General features: G+C 47.6%; 1 protein-coding gene across 5 annotated transcripts in view; it reads right to left on the bottom strand.

Moving 5' to 3' along the window:
- The window catches only part of LOC144773613 (transient receptor potential cation channel subfamily M member 2-like), a 1,994,366-nt gene that overhangs the window by 1,674,901 nt on the left and 296,331 nt on the right, over positions 1–23,134 (bottom strand). For all 5 annotated transcript variants that reach the window (XR_013600026.1, XR_013600027.1, XM_078658754.1 and 2 more), the window contains exon 6: positions 22,745–22,917. Coding sequence is in view for 3 of the 5 variants with exons in the window: in XM_078658754.1 (XP_078514880.1) it covers positions 22,745–22,917 (173 nt within the window). In the remaining 2 variants the exon portion in view is untranslated. The remainder of the gene's footprint in view (positions 1–22,744; positions 22,918–23,134) is intronic.

Genomic DNA, 23,134 nt, shown 5'->3' with positions numbered 1-23,134 from the left:
GGGAGAACAGCAGACTAGCCCTTTGAGTCACTATGGGGTCCAGGGTTCAAGATGGAGTTTCAGGTCAAGTTCTTCTTCCCCAGGCATTGGGCAGACAAGGCAGCTGCTCCTTCAGAGTAGCAGTCCAGCAGAGTCCTTTTAGAAGCACAGAAGTCCCTCTTCCTGGCAGGGTATCCACATGTCTAGAAATGTACTGAAGTGGTGGTGTCTGAGGTCCTTCTTATACACACTGGTGCCCTGGTTCTGAAAGCTGGGAGAAGAGAAACTTCTCGACAGTGGTTTTGAAGTGCAGGGAATTCCCTGTCTCCCCTGGCTCCAAGCTGGCTGAAGTGACAATGCAGAGTTGTTAGGCCCTTTGTGTGGAGAAAGGACACAGCCTATTCAGGTGTGAGCCTGGGCCTAGCTCCTTCCTCCAATCCTGCCACTGATGTCCCATAGAGTCACACTTAATCTCCCATTGTGGGTGGCTATCTAGGATGAATACTAGACGCCCAGCTGCCAACTCCGCCAAGTCATGTGACCAAAGACAGGCTGTCGGTACCAAATGGAAAGAAAATACCAACTTTCTAACAGTAGCTTTTTCAAAATTGTAATTTAAAATACAACGTCACCATATATTAGGATTTTAAATTAAGATTCCAGAGACACTCAAAATGAACAGGATATCTCTTTCCATTTGGAAATTACCTTATAAAATCTAATAAGGCAACACACCAGTGTTACCCTATTGAAGAGACTGACCTTGTAATAGTGAATGTAAGACTTTTTTACTACCTGGATATGTAAAAGTCAAAAGTACAAATCCACCTTTTTGAATACATTGTACCCTTCCGCTGGGTTGTCCAGGGCATACCCAAGGGGGACTAATATGTATTAAAAATGAATGATTTTGCAAGGTTGAAATGACAGTTTAAAACTGCACACACAGATTATGTAATGGCAGGCCTGAGACATGTTTAAAGGGCTGCTTAAGTGGGTAGCACAATCAGTGCTCCAGGCCCAATAGTAGCATTTCCTTTACAGATACTGGGTACATGTAGTTCCACTTTACTAGGGACTTATAAGTAAAAAATATGTTGACTGGGGATAAGCCAATATTACCATGTTGTAAGGAGTGAGAACATGCACATTCGCACTGGTTGGCAGCAGTCAAGTCTGCAAAATCCTATTGCCAGCAAAAACAAGATCATAACAAATTGAGGAGGAAGGCAAAAAATGGGGGGTGGGGGGAGACCCTAATACTAGCAGGTCCAACAGGCATATTATGTTATGTTGAGTTATATAGCGCCCTAAACACCAGTGATGTTATGATAAATGGGTCAACCCACTAGTACTGGGACCTGGGTAATCAATGGTATATGAGAAGGGGTCCCAGATGGAACAACATAAGACAAACAAATCAGCAAAAATTAACCTCTTAAACATAGACTTCAAAGAATGTTATTTAATATACATCCTTCCTTGTAAATTAATTACCATATCTTTTCGCAATAATACAATTCAAAACATTTCATGATAAGCCCAGAAGAAAGGGGGGTGGGGGGGTGAAGAAAGGAAAAATGTGCAGCATAGGTTTAAATTAGTCATAAAGGAATAACATAATATGTGGTCTCATCAATATTTGAACATATAGTGCCACACTGGATATATATACATTATCATATATCAACTCATAGGTTGAGAAAATCCTATCCTGTTAATGTCTGGCACAGTCCGCAAGTGATCAGTTTGCCCACAGGTAAGAAAGAATAACAGTATGTCGACGTTTCGACCCCAATTTCGCAGGCGACGTTATTGCCCTACAGCGGGGTCTTCCTCAGGACGGGTGGTGGTGGGGTGTGGGAGTACAAAAAGGGGGCACACGAAGCACGGTGAATCTAGCGGCTCCGTCTGAAACTGATGTTGGGCCAAGGGCTCCTATTGCCAAGAGAGCGTAATCCTATTCACGCGGCAGCGATCCTAGGTGCTGTTTATGCATGGAAACGCTTCTATTCGTGACAGAAAACTCGTATCATATATGAGGGCGAAACAAAAGGAACCAAAACAAATTGCTGGCAGTGGCTTCTTGCTTCCAAATCACTAATCGGGAAAACTGCCTTTAAATAAGACCTCCTAGGTTCGTTTGTATATCCGAAACTCGAAGAAAGCGGGAAAGCTCCTCGCTGTCCATCCGTATACCATTTAATTTAATGACTTGCCGCGAGCCATGGAACGGGATGAGTGGTCTTTTAAACCAACCCTTTCAAAGTTCACTCGGGTTTCCATTAAAGGATGCGTGCAGAATCCTCCGCATAGCAACAAACCGTTTGCTCTAGTGACCTGTCGCGTCAGGTCACTAGAGCAAACGGTTCGTTGCTATGCGGAGGATTCTGCACGCATCCTTTAATGGAAACCCGAGTGAACTTTGAAAGGGTTGGTTTAAAAGACCACTCATCCCGTTCCATGGCTCGCGGCAAGTCATTAAATTAAATGGTATACGGATGGACAGCGAGGAGCTTTCCCGCTTTCTTCGAGTTTCGGATATACAAACGAACCTAGGAGGTCTTATTTAAAGGCAGTTTTCCCGATTAGTGATTTGGAAGCAAGAAGCCACTGCCAGCAATTTGTTTTGGTTCCTTTTGTTTCGCCCTCATATATGATACGAGTTTTCTGTCACGAATAGAAGCGTTTCCATGCATAAACAGCACCTAGGATCGCTGCCGCGTGAATAGGATTACGCTCTCTTGGCAATAGGAGCCCTTGGCCCAACATCAGTTTCAGACGGAGCCGCTAGATTCACCGTGCTTCGTGTGCCCCCTTTTTGTACTCCCACACCCCACCACCACCCGTCCTGAGGAAGACCCCGCTGTAGGGCAATAACGTCGCCTGCGAAATTGGGGTCGAAACGTCGACATACTGTTATTCTTTCTTACCTGTGGGCAAACTGATCACTTGCGGACTGTGCCAGACATTAACAGGATAGGATTTTCTCAACCTATGAGTTGATATATGATAATGTATATATATCCAGTGTGGCACTATATGTTCAAATATTGATGAGACCACATATTATGTTATTCCTTTATGACTAATTTAAACCTATGCTGCACATTTTTCCTTTCTTCACCCCCCCACCCCCCTTTCTTCTGGGCTTATCATGAAATGTTTTGAATTGTATTATTGCGAAAAGATATGGTAATTAATTTACAAGGAAGGATGTATATTAAATAACATTCTTTGAAGTCTATGTTTAAGAGGTTAATTTTTGCTGATTTGTTTGTCTTATGTTGTTCCATCTGGGACCCCTTCTCATATACCACTAAACACCAGTGAGACATCTTTTTCCACCCGATCGTTCTCAGGTATCTTATGAAGGGCGAAAATCGAACTGAAGAGATACATAAAGGACATTGTTGAACTTAAAGGAAGACACACAGAGGGTAACATTTATGTTGCTATTTTTTTTTGTTAAACGTTTTTTTTATTGCGGTATGAGAAACAAGACCTCACAGCAGGTTAACCAGTACACCCATGGAATCATCAAACATACAAATGACAGGTCTATAGTACACAGCCATTCAGCCCACAACCCGGGGGTCGGGCGGCGTGTCAGATCATACACATAATAAGATGCCACAGTGCTCACCCAGTATGGGCGGTCGGTTACCAATATTATGCAGTTTCCGCTTTTAACCCCCCTAACGACCAACTTCCCCTGCAACACCAATCTCGGCTAAACAACTGACGGCATCGGTATCAGTGTGGAGCCCCTATCCCGGTGTGGTCCTTACATATCTGCCGATGACGGTCAACTCGGGGATATACTATTCTTGCTCACCGGTTTCTTGCCTAGCACCTCCGGGGCCCGTACACCGCGATCTCCCACTAGATCCCAACTCCCATCCCTCTCCACAACTGCGTCAGTGTGCCTAAGACCCCTATTTAACCTTCCCTTCCCCCCACCCCCCTCCCCAACTGCTGCTGATGCGGGTGTATGTAAGATGTAGTAAAACCGGATCACGCCACTAATCGGGTATAACTACTGCTCGTCTATGCTTCATGGAGCCCTTGTCAGTTATTGTTCCTCACCCTCATCCTCATCCTCTACCATGTAATCACGCAAAGCTTGAACTATCATTTCCCATGCTCTCGCCATTTCCAAGCTTTTATCATTATCAGTCTTGGCAGCCTGTCGCATCCGTAGAATACTTTCACAGCCGGCCCATTTTAACAGCTCATGCATCCACCTCTTCACTGAAGGGCCTTCTTTAGATTTCCAGTGCCAGGTAATCTCCCTCTGAGCCAACATAAGTCCCAGATCGATGAATTTGCTTGAGATTTTCGTTCTCTTCGTATGAGGGAACCATAGCAGCAAACATGCCGCCATGTCAAAGTCTACCTCCCTGTCTGTAACCATGTTCAGGAGTTCCCCTACCTCAGGCCAATACGATCCCAGCTGCGGGCACCCCCACAACAAATGATCCAAGTCCACCTCAGGTGCTAAGCACCTCGGGCACATGGCGTCCTGGACCCGAAAATATCGCGAAATCCTCTTCGGGGTCAAGTAAGCTCTATGTATTACGAAGAAGTGTACCTGCTGGAAACGGGCATTTCTCGTACCCTTCCATGTTCATTTCAAAACTTGTCCCCAAATCGCATCCGGTATGGGCCTACCTATACTATCCTCCCACCTCGCTTTCAGCGCCATCAGCGGTTCCAATCCCTCGCTTTGCATTCTAGTATGGAGGCAGGACACCGCCTTGGTAGTGCCCGCAGCCATAACCACGTACTGGCACGCCATAGTCGTCTCCGGTTCAGCCAGCCCACCCTTCCAGTGCTTTTGCATCGCTGCAACCACTGCTGCGTGCAGCAGAAAACTCCCGTCCGGTAGGCCAAACTGTTCCTGCAGCTTCCCGAAGGGGGCCAGCGTCCCCTCAAAGTAAAGGTCTCCTACCATCTGCAATCCCAGTTCTTCCCAGTCTGATAACGGGGACCAATCGTCCCCATGCGGCAGCGCAGTCAGCATCCCTAGCGGGATCTCCGGCGCATACGATCGGGTGCTGTTCGCTCTCTTCAAACTCCTATTCCAGCAGAGTCTGAGTGTCCTTTCCTCCATCGTGAGGTCCCTCATATCCAGTTTCTGTTGCAAGGTTATGTAGGATAAGACATGCCGCTGAATACCGATCCCCCGGTCAAGATCTGGTCCCCTGAATTCCCTGGCCACATGTTGCGTCAATATCTGGAGTTGAGCCGCTAGATAGTACAATTCGAAATCGGGGACCGCCATCCCCCCCTCGGGCTTGGGTCTAGTCAGGGTCTTCAGCGCCACCCTACGCCGTCCATGGCCCCACAGGAAGCCAGTTACCAACATCTGTAGTTCTTTGAACATGCGTTGCGGGATCCATACCGGTAGCGTCCTAAAATAATAAAGTAGCCTCGGAAGTGCCACCATCTTCAGGAGCGCCACTCGGCCCAGCACAGACAAGGGAAGGGATGCCCAAAAGGTCATGCAACCCCTTAGCGCGCATCGCCCCACATTACCGTCCAACAGGTTCGCTATTTCGTGATTTATGCGGACGCCCAGGTATGTAAAACTGGAGGGCTCCCAAACCACGTCCAGCTCAAGGGGGGGGGGCACACCGTGCCCTCCCGTAGCGAGAAAACACAAGTTTTGGTCCAGTTCACCTTAAGGCCCGACACCTTACCAAACCTGGATAACATGCCCACAGCTCCTTCCAGAGCTAGGTCGGAATCGGCTAGGTACAATAACAGGTCGTCCGCATACAGTGATATGTAATGCGACTTCGCACCTTGCGTCACCCCCTGAAATATCTCGCCCGATCTCGCCAGTGCAGCCAAAGGTTCCATCGTCAGTGCGAACAGCAAAGGAGAGAGCGAGCATCCCTGTCTCGTTCCTCTACGCACAGGGTAAGCCGAAGATATTAGCGGTCCCAGTCGTACCCTCGCTGTAGCGGAGGAGTACAGAACTCTTGTCCACCTCCTGAAACCTTCGCCTATGCCGAATTTCGCCAACACCTCATCCAGGTACTGCCATTCAAGGCTATCGAAAGCCTTTTCGATGTCAACTGACAACACCACTGGATTGTGAGGCGAGTCCCTGGCATTGTCTAGCATCTGGATCAGGCGGCGTATATTCATGGATGTGTTCCTAGTAGGGATAAACCCCGCTTGATCCCTATGAACTAATCTGGTCATATACGGCAGTAGTCTGGTGGCTAGGATACGGCTTAAGATCTTATAATCCACCGTCAGCATGGATAGGGGTCGATAGGACGTTACGTCCAATGCCTCTCTGCCCGGTTTCAGCAAAGGAACCACCAGCGCTTCCCTCATCGTTTCGGGCAAACATCCCTTCTGTCCCGCTTCCGAATACACTATCAATAGCCTGGGAGCCAATATATCGAGAAATTTGACATAGAATTCAATAGGCAATCCGTCCACCCCCGGCGTTTTGTTTCTGGCCATCTGTTTAATGGCCAGTTTAATCTCTGACAGCGTTATGGGTCCTCCTATTTCCTCCGCATCCTCGACCTCTAGTACCGGCAAAGAGACAGACTCCAGATAATCGCCTATCTCGGAGGCCTCCACCTCCAGCTGGCATTCATAGAGATCCGTATAATAAGACTTGAAGCGCGTTAAGACCGCTGATTGCGAGTAAACTATGTCCCCTGTCTCCATTCTTATGCTCATGATCGGGTACCCCCTAGGTTCTGGGTCAGCGAGCCTGGCAAGGAGCGTACCCACCTTATCCCCTTCCGCATGCACCTTGATAGTGTATAACTTGTAGTCATAGCACCGCAGCCGCTCAGTTTCCTTCGCCACTAGCTCCTTGGCCTCAAGCAACTGCTCCTGTAGTTCCGGTCGTTCAGGTCTACGCTGCTCTAATCCCCTCAGCACATCCTCAGCCTTTACCAGGTCAGTCACGAGCGACGTCCTCACATTCGAGAACCTGCCCATGCACACGCCTCTCACCACCACTTTCATCGCATCCCATTCCACCGATCTCGCAGCCACTGAGCCCTCATTTTCCCTAAAATAGTGTTCAATACCCTGTTGGACTGTTTCACTAAACACCGGATCTTCTAGTGTACAGGGCTGTAGCCTCCATGTGGGGACCGCTGATCGCACCTGTTGCCATTGCACTGTAGCCAATAAGGGATTATGATCGTAACATTTATGTTGCTATGAAGGGGCTCAACATCCTATGGTAGTTTCACCAAGGTTTGTTTGGGATGGTGGTGAAACCTGGAACCAACAAACAACCTTTAGTTGTGAAGTGTCATTATGTAGCCTTAGACTGGGCACAGAAGATTCCAGCAGTGTGTTTGAGTGATCTGGACAGAATTAACAGTTTTAAATACAGGATCTAGATGAAAGGAGGATTCATATCAGTTAGGCACAGGCACCTTTCAGTTTCCAAGGGGACTTACAGAAAGAGTTACTGAGTTTATGAGACAGGGGCATCACTGTGCTGGTGGAGTCCTCTCTTTGGTTCTCAATCCTTGTTGTAGCACACAAATGCAATGGTGACTTGAGAGTATCTATTGGCCTAAGGAGTCTCAAGAAAGAAATTTGGATATGTTATCATCCTTCACCCAAGATTACAAAACTGCTGGCCTTAGCAAGTAGTGACCAATGGCTGACCAAGCTTGACCAGGCTTCAAGCTTATCACCAGGTAGAGCTTTACCTAGAGTCTCAGCATTTAATAGCTTTTGTATAATCTGTTTGCACATTCCATTATTGTTGCATGCCTTTTGGTTTGGCATCTGCGGCCTATGTATTTCAGCTAATTATGTTCAAAATTACCAGAGGCGTTATAGAAGTGGCTGTGTTTCAGGACACTGTCCTTGTTTTTGCAGCTAAGCTCAGTTCTCATGACATTTTGGAACTGGAGTTGAATATTTTCATGCATCATAGTTAAATTCTGAAGGATGAGAAGTGTGAATTTCTGAGGGATAGTGGGGAATATCTGGGTCACGTCATATTTCATGATGTTATTCAACTCAAACCTGGCTTTTTGAACCATACTTGATGCAGCACCATACGTTGACAGAACAGGTGTTAAGGCATTTCTTGGTTTGAGTGATTTCTTCTCATGCTTTATTATACATTATGCATCCAGAGTAAGACCCATCAGCAATCTCTTCAAACAATGCAGCTTTTGCATGGAATGAAGATTGCCAGAGTGCTTTTCAATAGATCAAATCCAACTTTGTGAATGTGGAATTGTTGAAACATCTCGACCCCTCTCTTCCTTGTTGTTTGACTGTAGATGCTAGCACTTATGGGTTGGAGGCCATCCTTACGCAGAAAAAAGGTGGTGAAGAATTCCCCATTGGGTTTGCGCCTAGGGTGTTCAAGGACATTGAAATTCACTCATTAGTCATTGAAAAAGAGCTTTTGGCATGTTGCTGGTAGAGAAGTTCCACAGCTATGGGTAGGGTAAACGTTTTATACAACAAATGGACTACAAGCTTTGGTTTACACTCTAGTGGGGATAGTGTGAGGAGCAGTACTCTTAGGACTGCTAGACTCTCAACCAGAGTTCTTCCGTATCAGTTTGATGTTATCCACATACAGAGCGGCAGAAATGCATAGGCAGATATTCTGCCCAGATTTTCTGCCAAGTGTGACAAGGGGTCATCTGATACTGAAGACAGTAATGATGATGAGGACCTTGAAAGTTACCTAAATGCTTCAGAGGAAATTGAAAATGTGTGTGCATCTTCGGAAACAGAGTGGAGGTGAGCGTCTGCCGACGACAGTGAAAACCTATGACTTACAATGTGTGGAAGATGGGGGGGCCAAAAGAAAATATCGCTGACTGGAGTATTTTGCCAATGTGGCTAATTATCTACCTGTGGAGGATGGTTTGGTTGTTAAACTAGGCAAGTTGATTCCACCATCTAGTCTTACGCTGTTTGTTAGAAACGGGACCCTGGCCGGCCAAGACTCGCGTCGAGGTCAGTCAGGGATCACCATTTCTAAGGTCAGGGCTAGGGAGTCACACACCAAGACAACCCCCGCTCACCCTCTAGGTAACGTGGCGCGAGCAGCAAGGCTAATCTCAGAGGCGATGTGTAAAGCGTTTGCGCGCGCACCCCAGCGACAACAACCAAAGGCCCACCACAAAGGAAACTCCACACAAGGTTATATCAAAAATAGCCTTTGTATTATAATAATAAAAACACATTAGATAACACACACACTTTACAATGTGCCAACAGGCACGGGCAAGATTTACAAGGGATTATGTACAGGACAGGGCCACCTGGACCACTGTCAGGGGTATGCACTTGTTAGAAATAATACTTGTAGGTATAACACTTTAGCACATCAACATACAATGACTGTAACACAGAAATAGTAAATGTAGCATACAACCAGTAACTACTGGTAAAGGGAAAATACCTCCTACGCCACCCTAGTCTCTGTAGGGAAATCACGCAGGGAGCTAGGACCTATGGAAGGAAAACCTATCACCTACTACGCCACCCTAGTCTCTGTAGGGAAATCACGCAGGGAGCTAGGACCTATGGAAGGAAAACCTATCACCTCCTACGCCACCCTAGTCTCTGTAGGGAAATCACGCAGGGGGAAGGAAACCTAAAATAATCACCTAGGCAAGTAACATTTAGCAAAGGCAATCAAACAAACATTCCTCTAAGCAGGTCACTTTTAGCAAAGGGGAATAAAAGAACAAGGCACTACCTAAGCAGGTCACTTTTAGCAAAGGTAATGACACAACCAATCCTCTAAGCAGGTCACTTTTAGCAAAGGGGATAAACACATAAAGAATTACCTAAGCAGGTCACTTTTAGCAAAGGTAATAATAAACAAGAATTGCACATGTAACATTAAAACACATTCAGAGGTGCAGGTTAGAACTTTTGCGCAAGAATCATATAGCAAAGAAATCACAATGCGCAGGGTGCATGTAGCACAACACTAGAAAGGTCCCTCAGGCCAACTGGCCTCGAAAGGGGCGGAATGCCCTGAGTCTCAGTGTCAGGGAGGTCTGCGCAGGCAGCACAGACACAAAAGCCTAAACGTAGCAACTGTCCACTAAGTGCTGGACAGTTGTAAATATGCACTGGGCAAACGTTGGAGCCAGGAGGGCTCAAGAACACAGGTGGGGAGACACAGCGTGGGAGCCTCGGGGCTACAACCAACTAACTGCCTGTGTCCCCCTAGAGCCTCTGTGGCTCGCAAAACAAATGCGCAATTAGAGCTTCAGCGCTCTTCAAATCATAAAAATGCCCCCAGAGCCTCTCTGGCTCGCAATCAATGAGGGCGATGAGCCTCGCTGGGCTCGAAGAACAACTGTGGGCTCTGGAGCCTCTCGGGGCTCGAAAAGAACCAATGCGGGCGGGTGGAGCCTCTCGGGCTCAAAGAACAGAATGGCCCCTCAGAGCCTCGTGGCTCTCAAAATAAAGAAATGCTGCCCACGTTGGAGCGGCCCTCTGCCAACCGGGGCCGCTCAGAAAACCAAGGGTATGCCGCTTTGAAGCCCTCGTGGCTTCACTCTCTCAATGGGCGCGAGATCGCGCTACCGGGGGGAGAGGGGGCGGACACCGACAATGTGTCCCGGCGCCCCTCCCTTCTGCCTCACTCACCGGCTGTCTCAGGGCGGGCGGGGCTCCTCTCGTCCCGGGGCTCCTCTCTCCACTCGGGGAGCCTCGGGGACACGACCGGCTGCCTCGTTCGTCTCCTGCCTGGCCTTGTCTCCTCCACACGCCGCCTGACTTCCGCCGGGGCCGCCAATGGCAGCGCGGCCCTGGGGGTCAGGAGGCGGGACTTCCGGGTCGCTGCAGGCAGCGCGGCGGCCCGGCAGCTTCCAGTGCGCCCGGGCTGCGGCGGTGATGTCCTGGGCAATGCCGGGTGGCACCGGCTCGAAAATAAATACAGACCACGGGGCAATGCCGGGTGGCACCGGCCTTCAAAATAAAGGTAAAGCGAGGTAGGCACTCGCTATGCCAAAAAGCGGCAAAAAGCGCTCCACAGCGCTATAATAGAAATAAAGCGCACCCAGCGCTTGGGGGCTAAAGGAAAGCGCTCCTAGCGCTATTGATATCAGCAAAAGCGCTATTGAGCGCTGTGGCACCAGGAAAGCGCTCCTAGCGCTATAAATCAAATAAGAGCGCCTCCAGGCACTCTAAGTCAAAGCAAAAGCTCCAGCAGGGACTGGAGGCAGGCAGAGGGGCAGGGCAGGGCCAGAGCCAGCACACTGGGTCTCCAGGCAGGGAGACAAGCCAAGTGGCGGTCCTCCTGGCCCCAGCAGCAACAACAGCCCCCTCTGGCAAGGATCCACAAGTAGAACAATTTCTGTGGGGACACAGCCCCATTTTTATACAGCAAATTCCTTTGTTAGGAGGTGCAGGGTGGGGGGAAACCAGTTGCAGCTGGCTTGGGAGTACCCTTGATGGCCCAACCACCCCTTTCATTCACTGGGGAGGCTTGGGTCATTAGACAAACCACAGGGGGGCGGAGCCAGCATTGTGTGGGGAAAAACCCAGCCCATCCAGGACACAGATCTACTCCTCCCACACATCACTCATGCTGATCTCACACTCACCACCGGGCAGACCCATCCAGACTTCCTGGAGCCTGGCATGCCAGCCAGCTCCAGCCAATCACGCTCCAGTATCCTCACTGCACACATACATCAATGTCCAGAAGTAGCACTTCCCTTCTAGACACATACAAGCCGCACATACCATTGCGCAGCATTCATTCTCACGAGTTCATACATACTAAACTCGAGCCTGCACTCCCCACACATCAGGAACTACCAGGGCACACACATTCCCCATGCATTCCTATGGGAGGGCAGGCCAGCCATACTACACGCACGCACTTTCACTCTGGGACACAGGGAAAAAGTGCGCCAAGACCCACAAATCACTACACAGGGTCACAAATAAAGGCAAAAAGATTAGGGGTGAACCTGCCCTAAGGCCCAAGTCTAACACGACCCCCTTCCAGCCAAAACGCAGGGCAGACCGATCACCACCGTGATGGGCTTCCCTGCTTGGGGCGATAAAACAAGGACGCGGGCCCACAACTGCAGGGACACCCTCCTGTTTTACGCCACGGTGAACCCCTAGGGTTCCTTCTAAAACTACTGTAGGGACTAACTGGGGTACCCCACTGATACTCTCCAGCTGCCCTCGGCGAGGACCAGGCCCTAGGCCATCCAGGTACCACTGGATCCTGTATACTCACAAAGTGGGGGGTAGTAACCCCTGGCACATAACAGCCATTTTCCACTCTTCCTGTCTGCAAGACAGGGCTAGACTTCCACTGGTTCTCCAGCCTAGGGTCTACAACCTTAGGTGGACCAGGAGTCTCAGGGAAGGCTCTCCTCCCCTTACCTCTTCTCCTAGGGTTCCTCCTCCTCCTGCGAGGGGTCCCCTCTAAACAACATTCTCCCAACCTAGGGTTTAACCCCTCAGGTGGTACCGGGGTCAGAGGTGGGCTTTCCCACCCTCTGCACCCCCTTCCAGAGTCCTGCTCCCTCCCGACCGGGGCGGTACCTCTGGAGAAAGAACTGGTCAGGACACTGATTACAGTAGTCCCACCCTTCAGGTCAGGCTGATCCTGAACCTGGCCTTCCAACCTCCGGTCTACAACCTTGGGTGGAACCAATGCCTGGCACTCCAGGACTTCTGGGGACTCACATCCTATCCCCAAATCACTCCTTTCACTGGACTTCTGTACTCTCCCTACTGGAGCGGTACCGCCAGACTCTGGAACCGTGGAAGCTCCGCTTACAGATGCTCCAGGTTCTCTACACACTAGGAGATCTCCCTCAAGTGAACTAACAGGCAAGTCTAGGTTCCTTTCCTGGTGTTCCCTAAAGAAACCATCCAGGCTCTGTGACAGGGCTTCGGGCGTCTGGGGACTCTCGGTCACACACTCACTCCCGCTCCACTGAGACAGGCAGTCAGCCCCTACACCCTTCTCACTAACCAAGGACCTAGCTGGGCTACTCTCACCCTCCTCCACCACACTGGGCTGGAAGACACCTGACCCACTATTATTGGAATCACTCACTAGTGACTCAAAAGAACCTTTCGCACTGTCCCAACGGTCTGCTTCCGCTGCAAGCTCACATGCAATAAACGATCCAAACTTCAACAGGTGCTGGCGCAACTCTGGCACACAACAACTGAGCAACTGCTCTCTGATAAACATATCGAACAATATGTCCCAATCACATTTCGTGGGCTCCCGTACCCAATCACACAGGGCTCCACAACAGTCATCCACAAAATCTTCCCAAGACTGATGAGACGGTTTCCTAAGGTTCCTAAACCTCAACCTATTCTCCTCCTCTGGGGAAACAGGAACCATACTCGGGGAACTGGGAGTGGGACTGTCCACACTAATATTTAAAAAGCTGCCACCACTGGACTCCACCCTCCATGGGGAATCCAGACAATCACAATTACACTCAGGGGATAACCTACTCTCCCTGAACAAGGCCCTCTCTTCCTTCCTATCCAACCACTCCTCTGGGGACAGGGCAAGGGATGGGGCGCTGACACTGGACCCAGCAAGGGACTCCCTATCTATGGGGTCCTCACTATCTGCTGACATCCATCCACTGTCATCATCATACCACTCACATTCTTCAGGGCTCTCCACAGACTCACCATCCTCATGACGTGCGGCCCGGGCCCTCTCTCTCTCACTGTACTCAAGATCCCACTGACCCTTTTGCCATTGGATCAGGCTGTCCCTAAGCTGGGACTGAGTATCCAACACACTCACCTCCATGCCTCCTTCTTCACAGAATCTGACCAGCTCTGACCTACTGTACCTAAAAAGACAACAGAGATCAAAAACAGGCTCCATTTTGGCGGACGTTCTCAAGAAGAGTTTGACACAGGGAACCTGGGGGTCTGAGCTTACACAGGAGTACACAATTAACAAAATTCAGCAAGATTCCTATCTCAGAACTTGCACTCCACTGTCCAGCGTAACACACACTCATTCACACACAACCCTCCCCTCGGACTGGTAAGGCAGTTTCTACCACCCCTGATTTTCTCAACCTGACCACTAGCGACACAGGTACCAAACTCTGGGAGCAGGGCGGGGAACGAGGTACTGGACAAAATACAAATGACACCTTTCAGGAGAAGCAAAACTGAACTTCCCTAAAAAAACAATAATCCCAAAATGTGGTTATCTAAAATTGCAGAGTTTTGAAGTGTGGCCTGTCGCCACTGTGGTACAACGCAAACGCAAGTCCAATCCGCACCGCTAGCCACCAATGTTAGAAACGGGACCCTGGCCGGCCAAGACTCGCGTCGAGGTCAGTCAGGGATCACCATTTCTAAGGTCAGGGCTAGGGAGTCACACACCAAGACAACCCCCGCTCACCCTCTAGGTAACGTGGCGCGAGCAGCAAGGCTAATCTCAGAGGCGATGTGTAAAGCGTTTGCGCGCGCACCCCAGCGACAACAACCAAAGGCCCACCACAAAGGAAACTCCACACAAGGTTATATCAAAAATAGCCTTTGTATTATAATAATAAAAACACATTAGATAACACACACACTTTACAATGTGCCAACAGGCACGGGCAAGATTTACAAGGGATTATGTACAGGACAGGGCCACCTGGACCACTGTCAGGGGTATGCACTTGTTAGAAATAATACTTGTAGGTATAACACTTTAGCACATCAACATACAATGACTGTAACACAGAAATAGTAAATGTAGCATACAACCAGTAACTACTGGTAAAGGGAAAATACCTCCTACGCCACCCTAGTCTCTGTAGGGAAATCACGCAGGGAGCTAGGACCTATGGAAGGAAAACCTATCACCTACTACGCCACCCTAGTCTCTGTAGGGAAATCACGCAGGGAGCTAGGACCTATGGAAGGAAAACCTATCACCTCCTACGCCACCCTAGTCTCTGTAGGGAAATCACGCAGGGGGAAGGAAACCTAAAATAATCACCTAGGCAAGTAACATTTAGCAAAGGCAATCAAACAAACATTCCTCTAAGCAGGTCACTTTTAGCAAAGGGGAATAAAAGAACAAGGCACTACCTAAGCAGGTCACTTTTAGCAAAGGTAATGACACAACCAATCCTCTAAGCAGGTCACTTTTAGCAAAGGGGATAAACACATAAAGAATTACCTAAGCAGGTCACTTTTAGCAAAGGTAATAATAAACAAGAATTGCACATGTAACATTAAAACACATTCAGAGGTGCAGGTTAGAACTTTTGCGCAAGAATCATATAGCAAAGAAATCACAATGCGCAGGGTGCATGTAGCACAACACTAGAAAGGTCCCTCAGGCCAACTGGCCTCGAAAGGGGCGGAATGCCCTGAGTCTCAGTGTCAGGGAGGTCTGCGCAGGCAGCACAGACACAAAAGCCTAAACGTAGCAACTGTCCACTAAGTGCTGGACAGTTGTAAATATGCACTGGGCAAACGTTGGAGCCAGGAGGGCTCAAGAACACAGGTGGGGAGACACAGCGTGGGAGCCTCGGGGCTACAACCAACTAACTGCCTGTGTCCCCCTAGAGCCTCTGTGGCTCGCAAAACAAATGCGCAATTAGAGCTTCAGCGCTCTTCAAATCATAAAAATGCCCCCAGAGCCTCTCTGGCTCGCAATCAATGAGGGCGATGAGCCTCGCTGGGCTCGAAGAACAACTGTGGGCTCTGGAGCCTCTCGGGGCTCGAAAAGAACCAATGCGGGCGGGTGGAGCCTCTCGGGCTCAAAGAACAGAATGGCCCCTCAGAGCCTCGTGGCTCTCAAAATAAAGAAATGCTGCCCACGTTGGAGCGGCCCTCTGCCAACCGGGGCCGCTCAGAAAACCAAGGGTATGCCGCTTTGAAGCCCTCGTGGCTTCACTCTCTCAATGGGCGCGAGATCGCGCTACCGGGGGGAGAGGGGGCGGACACCGACAATGTGTCCCGGCGCCCCTCCCTTCTGCCTCACTCACCGGCTGTCTCAGGGCGGGCGGGGCTCCTCTCGTCCCGGGGCTCCTCTCTCCACTCGGGGAGCCTCGGGGACACGACCGGCTGCCTCGTTCGTCTCCTGCCTGGCCTTGTCTCCTCCACACGCCGCCTGACTTCCGCCGGGGCCGCCAATGGCAGCGCGGCCCTGGGGGTCAGGAGGCGGGACTTCCGGGTCGCTGCAGGCAGCGCGGCGGCCCGGCAGCTTCCAGTGCGCCCGGGCTGCGGCGGTGATGTCCTGGGCAATGCCGGGTGGCACCAGCTCGAAAATAAATACAGACCACGGGGCAATGCCGGGTGGCACCGGCCTTCAAAATAAAGGTAAAGCGAGGTAGGCACTCGCTATGCCAAAAAGCGGCAAAAAGCGCTCCACAGCGCTATAATAGAAATAAAGCGCACCCAGCGCTTGGGGGCTAAAGGAAAGCGCTCCTAGCGCTATTGATATCAGCAAAAGCGCTATTGAGCGCTGTGGCACCAGGAAAGCGCTCCTAGCGCTATAAATCAAATAAGAGCGCCTCCAGGCACTCTAAGTCAAAGCAAAAGCTCCAGCAGGGACTGGAGGCAGGCAGAGGGGCAGGGCAGGGCCAGAGCCAGCACACTGGGTCTCCAGGCAGGGAGACAAGCCAAGTGGCGGTCCTCCTGGCCCCAGCAGCAACAACAGCCCCCTCTGGCAAGGATCCACAAGTAGAACAATTTCTGTGGGGACACAGCCCCATTTTTATACAGCAAATTCCTTTGTTAGGAGGTGCAGGGTGGGGGGAAACCAGTTGCAGCTGGCTTGGGAGTACCCTTGATGGCCCAACCACCCCTTTCATTCACTGGGGAGGCTTGGGTCATTAGACAAACCACAGGGGGGCGGAGCCAGCATTGTGTGGGGAAAAACCCAGCCCATCCAGGACACAGATCTACTCCTCCCACACATCACTCATGCTGATCTCACACTCACCACCGGGCAGACCCATCCAGACTTCCTGGAGCCTGGCATGCCAGCCAGCTCCAGCCAATCACGCTCCAGTATCCTCACTGCACACATACATCAATGTCCAGAAGTAGCACTTCCCTTCTAGACACATACAAGCCGCACATACCATTGCGCAGCATTCATTCTCACGAGTTCATACATACTAAACTCGAGCCTGCACTCCCCACACATCAGGAACTACCAGGGCACACACATTCCCCATGCATTCCTATGGGAGGGCAGGCCAGCCATACTACACGCACGCACTTTCACTCTGGGACACAGGGAAAAAGTGCGCCAAGACCCACAAATCACTACACAGGGTCACAAATAAAGGCAAAAAGATTAGGGGTGAACCTGCCCTAAGGCCCAAGTCTAACACTGTTGTTGGCCAAAAAGGCTCATGAAGGACATTTGGGAGCAACCTTCACTAGGCATAGGTTACAAGCTTCGTTTGGTGGCCTCATATGGAATAAAGAAACTGAAGAGGTGGTGAACGGTTGTGTGATATATTCAAGCAGTGATAAGTATTTAAATACAAACTCTCCTCCTTTAGCACGTGTTCACTTATGTGCAGTACTGGGAAGGTAAATTGGTATTGATCTCATAGATTCCCATAGCTTGTTACACACTAATCTCTGTTTATTTTGGTCATGGTTCTCTACTACTCTAAGTGGTCCAGGTAAAATTTGTCAGTGAACCTTTTTCCATGGCTGCTATTGACTTTGTGAAGAATGTGTTCCTTAGGTAAGGTTTTTGCCAAACGCTTGTCTCTGACAATGGAGTTCAGTTTGTGAGCACTGAAGCAGAGGGTTCCCTTTGACCATTGGGGTAAGGCATCTCAAACGTTCACTCTACCACCCTCATATCAATGGTCCTATGGACTGCATGAACAGAGTGGTAGCATATGCTGGGAATTTAGTAGTAACAGTGCATTTTCAGTGGCAGTCAGGACTACAGAACCACCACACATTCATCTACTAATGTCTCCCCTTCTGAGTTGCTGAGGGGTAAAAAAACTCTATTTATTTCTGTCTTGGGTAGATGGCCAGGTGTCTTAAGGATGGGGTTGCTTTAGTAGTGCTTGATTCTTTGGTGAGAAAACATATGGCTTATGCCTGATTCACAGAGAAGGTTTGGTTTGGTGAAAGGAAAAATATCAAGGAGATGGTTCTTGTAAAAGATGGTTTGGTTTGTATAAAAAAACCTGGTCATGTTAAGAAAGGGGGAAAGAAAGTTTGGCAAGAATGCTCTTATTGAAAAAGGTTATGGAAATCTGATCAGAGTGGCTGGTGGCCATTGGTGGAATATATCCAAGGTTACTAAAGTGATAATCACCACTCTGTTGATGGTCCAACAGTTAGTAAGGCTGAGAAGTCTTCCTCAGGAGAATCGGACTATTCCTCCCCAAACACACTAGGCTGTTCTGGTGAGAAGCTGTTTCAACCGGTTTGTTTCCCCGTCACTGCAATGTACTGGTTGTATTTATATATTATTTGCCTAGGACTTCTTTCTTCTGTCTAGAACTTTTTTTTTATTATTTAGAGCTTTTTTTCTCAATTTTCCTATATTTGTTATTGTTTCCCGGTGAGTGTCCCTGGTGACATCTTAGTTTTTCCAGGCTTTTTTTCTGGCATCCCATTACTGCTTATTTCTATTAGGAAATGTTTTTGTAGTTTAAGTGGGATCATATGTAATAACCTCCACTAATTTTAGTCTCGCTTCTGATTACTCATGTGAGCTCAGAAGGTTGGCAAAACGTTACCATTTTAACTGATTTACTGATACTGAACTTTAGACGCTGACGGTCTGCCTGTGTGCACATGGGTGACTCTGCTCTACTTCTACTCAATACGTGTTGCTTACTTGTTCACTCATGCACCAGTGTGTTATTACAAACCTGAACCCAAGTTTTGTTTCAAAATATCTAAATATATGCATTCTCCAGGTTTTTCTTTTCTTCATTGTCTGAATTTCTTATTCCAAAACATGACTTTCTAGTCTATTAAAAAAGATGTGCATTTTGTATCTTGGGACAAAATGTTAGGAATAATTTGCCAATAGAGAATTGTTTAAAACCCCTGAAATAAAAGTGGGCACAACTGTGGAAAACAGATCAGCGTTGGGAGCTCACGCTTCGTCCACAGTACATGCAATAGACACTCACCCATAGACACACGCTTCATACCGATTCGCCTCCTCAAGTCTGCGGTAATGCTTACGGAAATGTTGTAACGGTCATGTTTTAATGTCTGACCCTGAACAATGATACGATGTAAAAATGGTATGAAGTTTGTGTCCAAAGCAAACATAAGTTATGTACTGTACACTGTAAGAAATGCTAATAAAAATGATTTTACCAACAAAAAAAACTGTGGAAAACAGAGTCTCTTTTCAGAATGAATTCTGCATCCTCAGCTGGATCACTATAATGCCTAAATATTTTAATAGATGATTCAAATATGGATTGTAAGCCTTGAGTGACTATAATGATAAGGGTCATCACTTCCTCATTCTCTCACCTTACCCTGAAACAGATGCATTGGGGGAGTTGGGGAACCTGATAGATTGCCCCATCCCCACTAGAATACAATTCTCAAGGCCATGAATGTGATAGTATAACGACTCAGGCCTCAAGAACTAGATAAATGTTACCAGACCTGCAGGTCTAGTGATTTTAATAATCTACACAGCTTAAATGTAATGCGCTTGGCCCATAAATTTGTCTCACACTGTGGGATCCTAAGCAAATATTGTATTTCCCAGAGTTGCCTTTTTCTTCATTATCACACACTACAGCACATTCAAATATGTGAGTGCAGCATGGCTGTTGAGCAAAAAACTTTTTCTATGCAAGACTAAACTTTTTTATAATCGAAATTTAGCCTACACATAGGGTACATAGGGCACACATGAACCCTGACTTGACTCTGACTTGACTCTTAGTTCAGTAACAGCTTTGTCTTAGTTCAATAGCAGCTATGCCATCAGGGTGGGGGGCAGGAATGTTTCTCAGTTCATATTTCAAATCTCTTATTTTCAGTAAATCTATTGCTAAAGCATGATGTGGTAATGCACTTTTATTTACAGGCAGACATTTAAAACCAAAACGGCCACAAACCTTCCCACTCACATGCCATTCAAACAGATGCATTGGGGGAGTTGGGGAACCTGATAGATTGCCCCATCCCCACTAGAATACAATTCTCAAGGCCATGAATGTGATAGTATAACGACTCAGGCCTCAAGAACTAGATAAATGTTACCAGACCTGCAGGTCTAGTGATTTTAATAATCTACACAGCTTAAATGTAATGCGCTTGGCCCATAAATTTGTCTCACACTGTGGGATCCTAAGCAAATATTGTATTTCCCAGAGTTGCCTTTTTCTTCATTATCACACACTACAGCACATTCAAATATGTGAGTGCAGCATGGCTGTTGAGCAAAAAACTTTTTCTATGCAAGACTAAACTTTTTTATAATCGAAATTTAGCCTACACATAGGGTACATAGGGCACACATGAACCCTGACTTGACTCTGACTTGACTCTTAGTTCAGTAACAGCTTTGTCTTAGTTCAATAGCAGCTATGCCATCAGGGTGGGGGGCAGGAATGTTTCTCAGTTCATATTTCAAATCTCTTATTTTCAGTAAATCTATTGCTAAAGCATGATGTGGTAATGCACTTTTATTTACAGGCAGACATTTAAAACCAAAACGGCCACAAACCTTCCCACTCACATGCCATTCAGTTTTACTGATTAAAAACAATAGAATATTACTTGGGGTCGCAGCTCATAGTGATCAATCAATGGCTTCATGCACCGCAGGAGGATCCAGCCTTCCGCATGGACAGGCACCTCCTGGCGGCCGAGGGGATCATAGGGGCACTATACAATAGATCCAGAAAAACGCCTCTCACAGATCGACCGGTACACACAGTACATGTCTGACATGCGGCACAGCGAGCACTAGGCTGGGAAGGAACTTTAACGCAAGCTACACCATTATGGGACACCCGGAAACAAGGGAAACTGCGAAACAGCAAGGCATTCAGACAATGGAACTTGATAGGCATCTCAAGGGTGGGAGATTTGTGGAAAAAAGTCGAAGTTGTCCTGTTCGCTCAGCTGCAAGTCACCTATGGTTTGGCACAGACGAAACCTTCAGATATATGCAGATCAGACATGCACTCATGGCAGTAATCCAACCAGACACACAGCTGCCGGAGGCCTCACCATTAAAGGACAGACTTCTAAAGGACCGATTACACAAAAAACCATCTCTCAAACATACCAAAAAATAGTCAATAATCAGCCAGACCCCACGACAATCCTTAAGGAACAATGGGAGGCAGACGTGGGAGAATTGGATGAAGCAGACTGGCAGGAGGCAATTGCATCCCCAAGAGAAGTAGCGATATCCTGTAGACTAAAACTAGTACAATTGAAAATACTACATCACACTTATTACACACGAATGTTCCTACATAGATTAGGTAGGACAGACACTCCACTCTTCCTACGGTAGTCTGACGTACAAGGCACTGTTTGTACACCATTTGGGAATGCCCGGTCATCACACCCTACTGGGAGGCTATCATGCACACGCTCTCTCGGGTTGCAGGAATCACAGTCCAACCGGAATCAAAGAGATGTTTGCTCAACATCTGGGAACCTACAGACCTCAACCACGTGGCTCAAGACTGGGAGGCACTGGGCATGGCATTGGCGAAGCGCTATATAGCGCAGCAATGGGGTTCAAGAATGACCCATAACTATTGACAGTGGTGTTGTGATATGTACGGTGCAATGATAACTGAGAAATCCGTTTTTATCCACCGGGGATGCTCAAAAAATTGACCCGGTGTGGGGAAGATGGAACACATTCTGGGGCAATATCTGCGAAGCCCCAAAGGAAGAACCCAAATCGGAGGATAGTGACTGAATAGCTGGGACAGGAACACTGTGGTGTGTAGTGTGACTCTCCGCAGACGTGTAGTAAATGGATGAGAGATGATACTTACTGATTAAAGTAAAATATAAACTACAACTGTACAATAGGATATGCCATATCATGTATATGATACCAAATATCCCACTGATGTATTGATTGTTCTTTATTGTAAAATGGCAATAAAATGTTTAAAAAAAAAAAACAATCGAACAAAATGTGGAAATTAGGTGTCAGAAACTATTTATCATTTTCACATCACTAAGTACAGTATTTTAATTTGTTTCCATCTCACTTCAAATTTACAAAAAAGTGCGTTACTAACCACTGAAATATATTTTGAAATATTTGTACATTTCATTTACAAACTATTTTAATGTTGTGTGTCCAGCATGATTGTCTGATAGATCACTTTACAATACCCTCTAACTTTGCAGTCAGAGAAGGAAAAGTAAACACCAATCTCCAGGATAAAATAAGCAGTAATTTGTTAGAAGACATAAGCTGACATTTGACCTTGTCTTTAAATACACAGCACACCTGACAAGATAAAAACAAGATTTAAAGGCATATTTATAGCTCATTCTTGAGCAGAACACGTATTATTTGCTCATTCACTGGGACAAAACACCTATTTTTTGTCAGATTGAACTCTCTCGCCAGGCGAGGCCAACAGGCCATACAAATCGCTCACCCGAGAGTGGACGAGTCGATGCGTCATGGCCTGAGCCTGATGTTTTATAGGTATTGTCGTAATACAAAGACTGAAATCTAATGCTGGAGCAGCATATTGTAAACACATTTCTTCAATTTTAAATTTCACAATTTTATGCTCACCGCTTTGTTGATCAGGACGTCCTGGTTGCATACAATCCCCCAAGCAGTAATGCCAATAGATAAAATCTCACAATCCATATCACTACTGCTGTTCTCCACATAGAAGTCTCTCACCGCCTTTCCAATGTGTTTCACCACATTAGTGTTGACACCTTCAGTTATGATCCAAGTCCCTGAGGAGACAAGAGCATGAAAATAATAACAAAAACAGCTGATTTAAGGCTAATATTTATGATTCAGAACTAGAACACCCTGGTCTGTATGTTTTGATAACTTGCTCTCTAACAAACAGCCACTGCAATCTACAGGGTTACAATACAGTGGCCACAAAGATAACACAGCAACGGAAGTAGTTTGTTTTAATTGTGTGTAAGTGTTGGGGAACATCAG

The sequence above is a fragment of the Lissotriton helveticus genome, chromosome 8 (assembly GCF_964261635.1).
Source record: "Lissotriton helveticus chromosome 8, aLisHel1.1, whole genome shotgun sequence".
In the NCBI taxonomy this organism is placed as follows: domain Eukaryota; kingdom Metazoa; phylum Chordata; class Amphibia; order Caudata; family Salamandridae; genus Lissotriton; species Lissotriton helveticus.
Note: the sequence above shows the minus strand (reverse complement) of the source record. Positions and strands in the feature narration are given on the sequence as shown.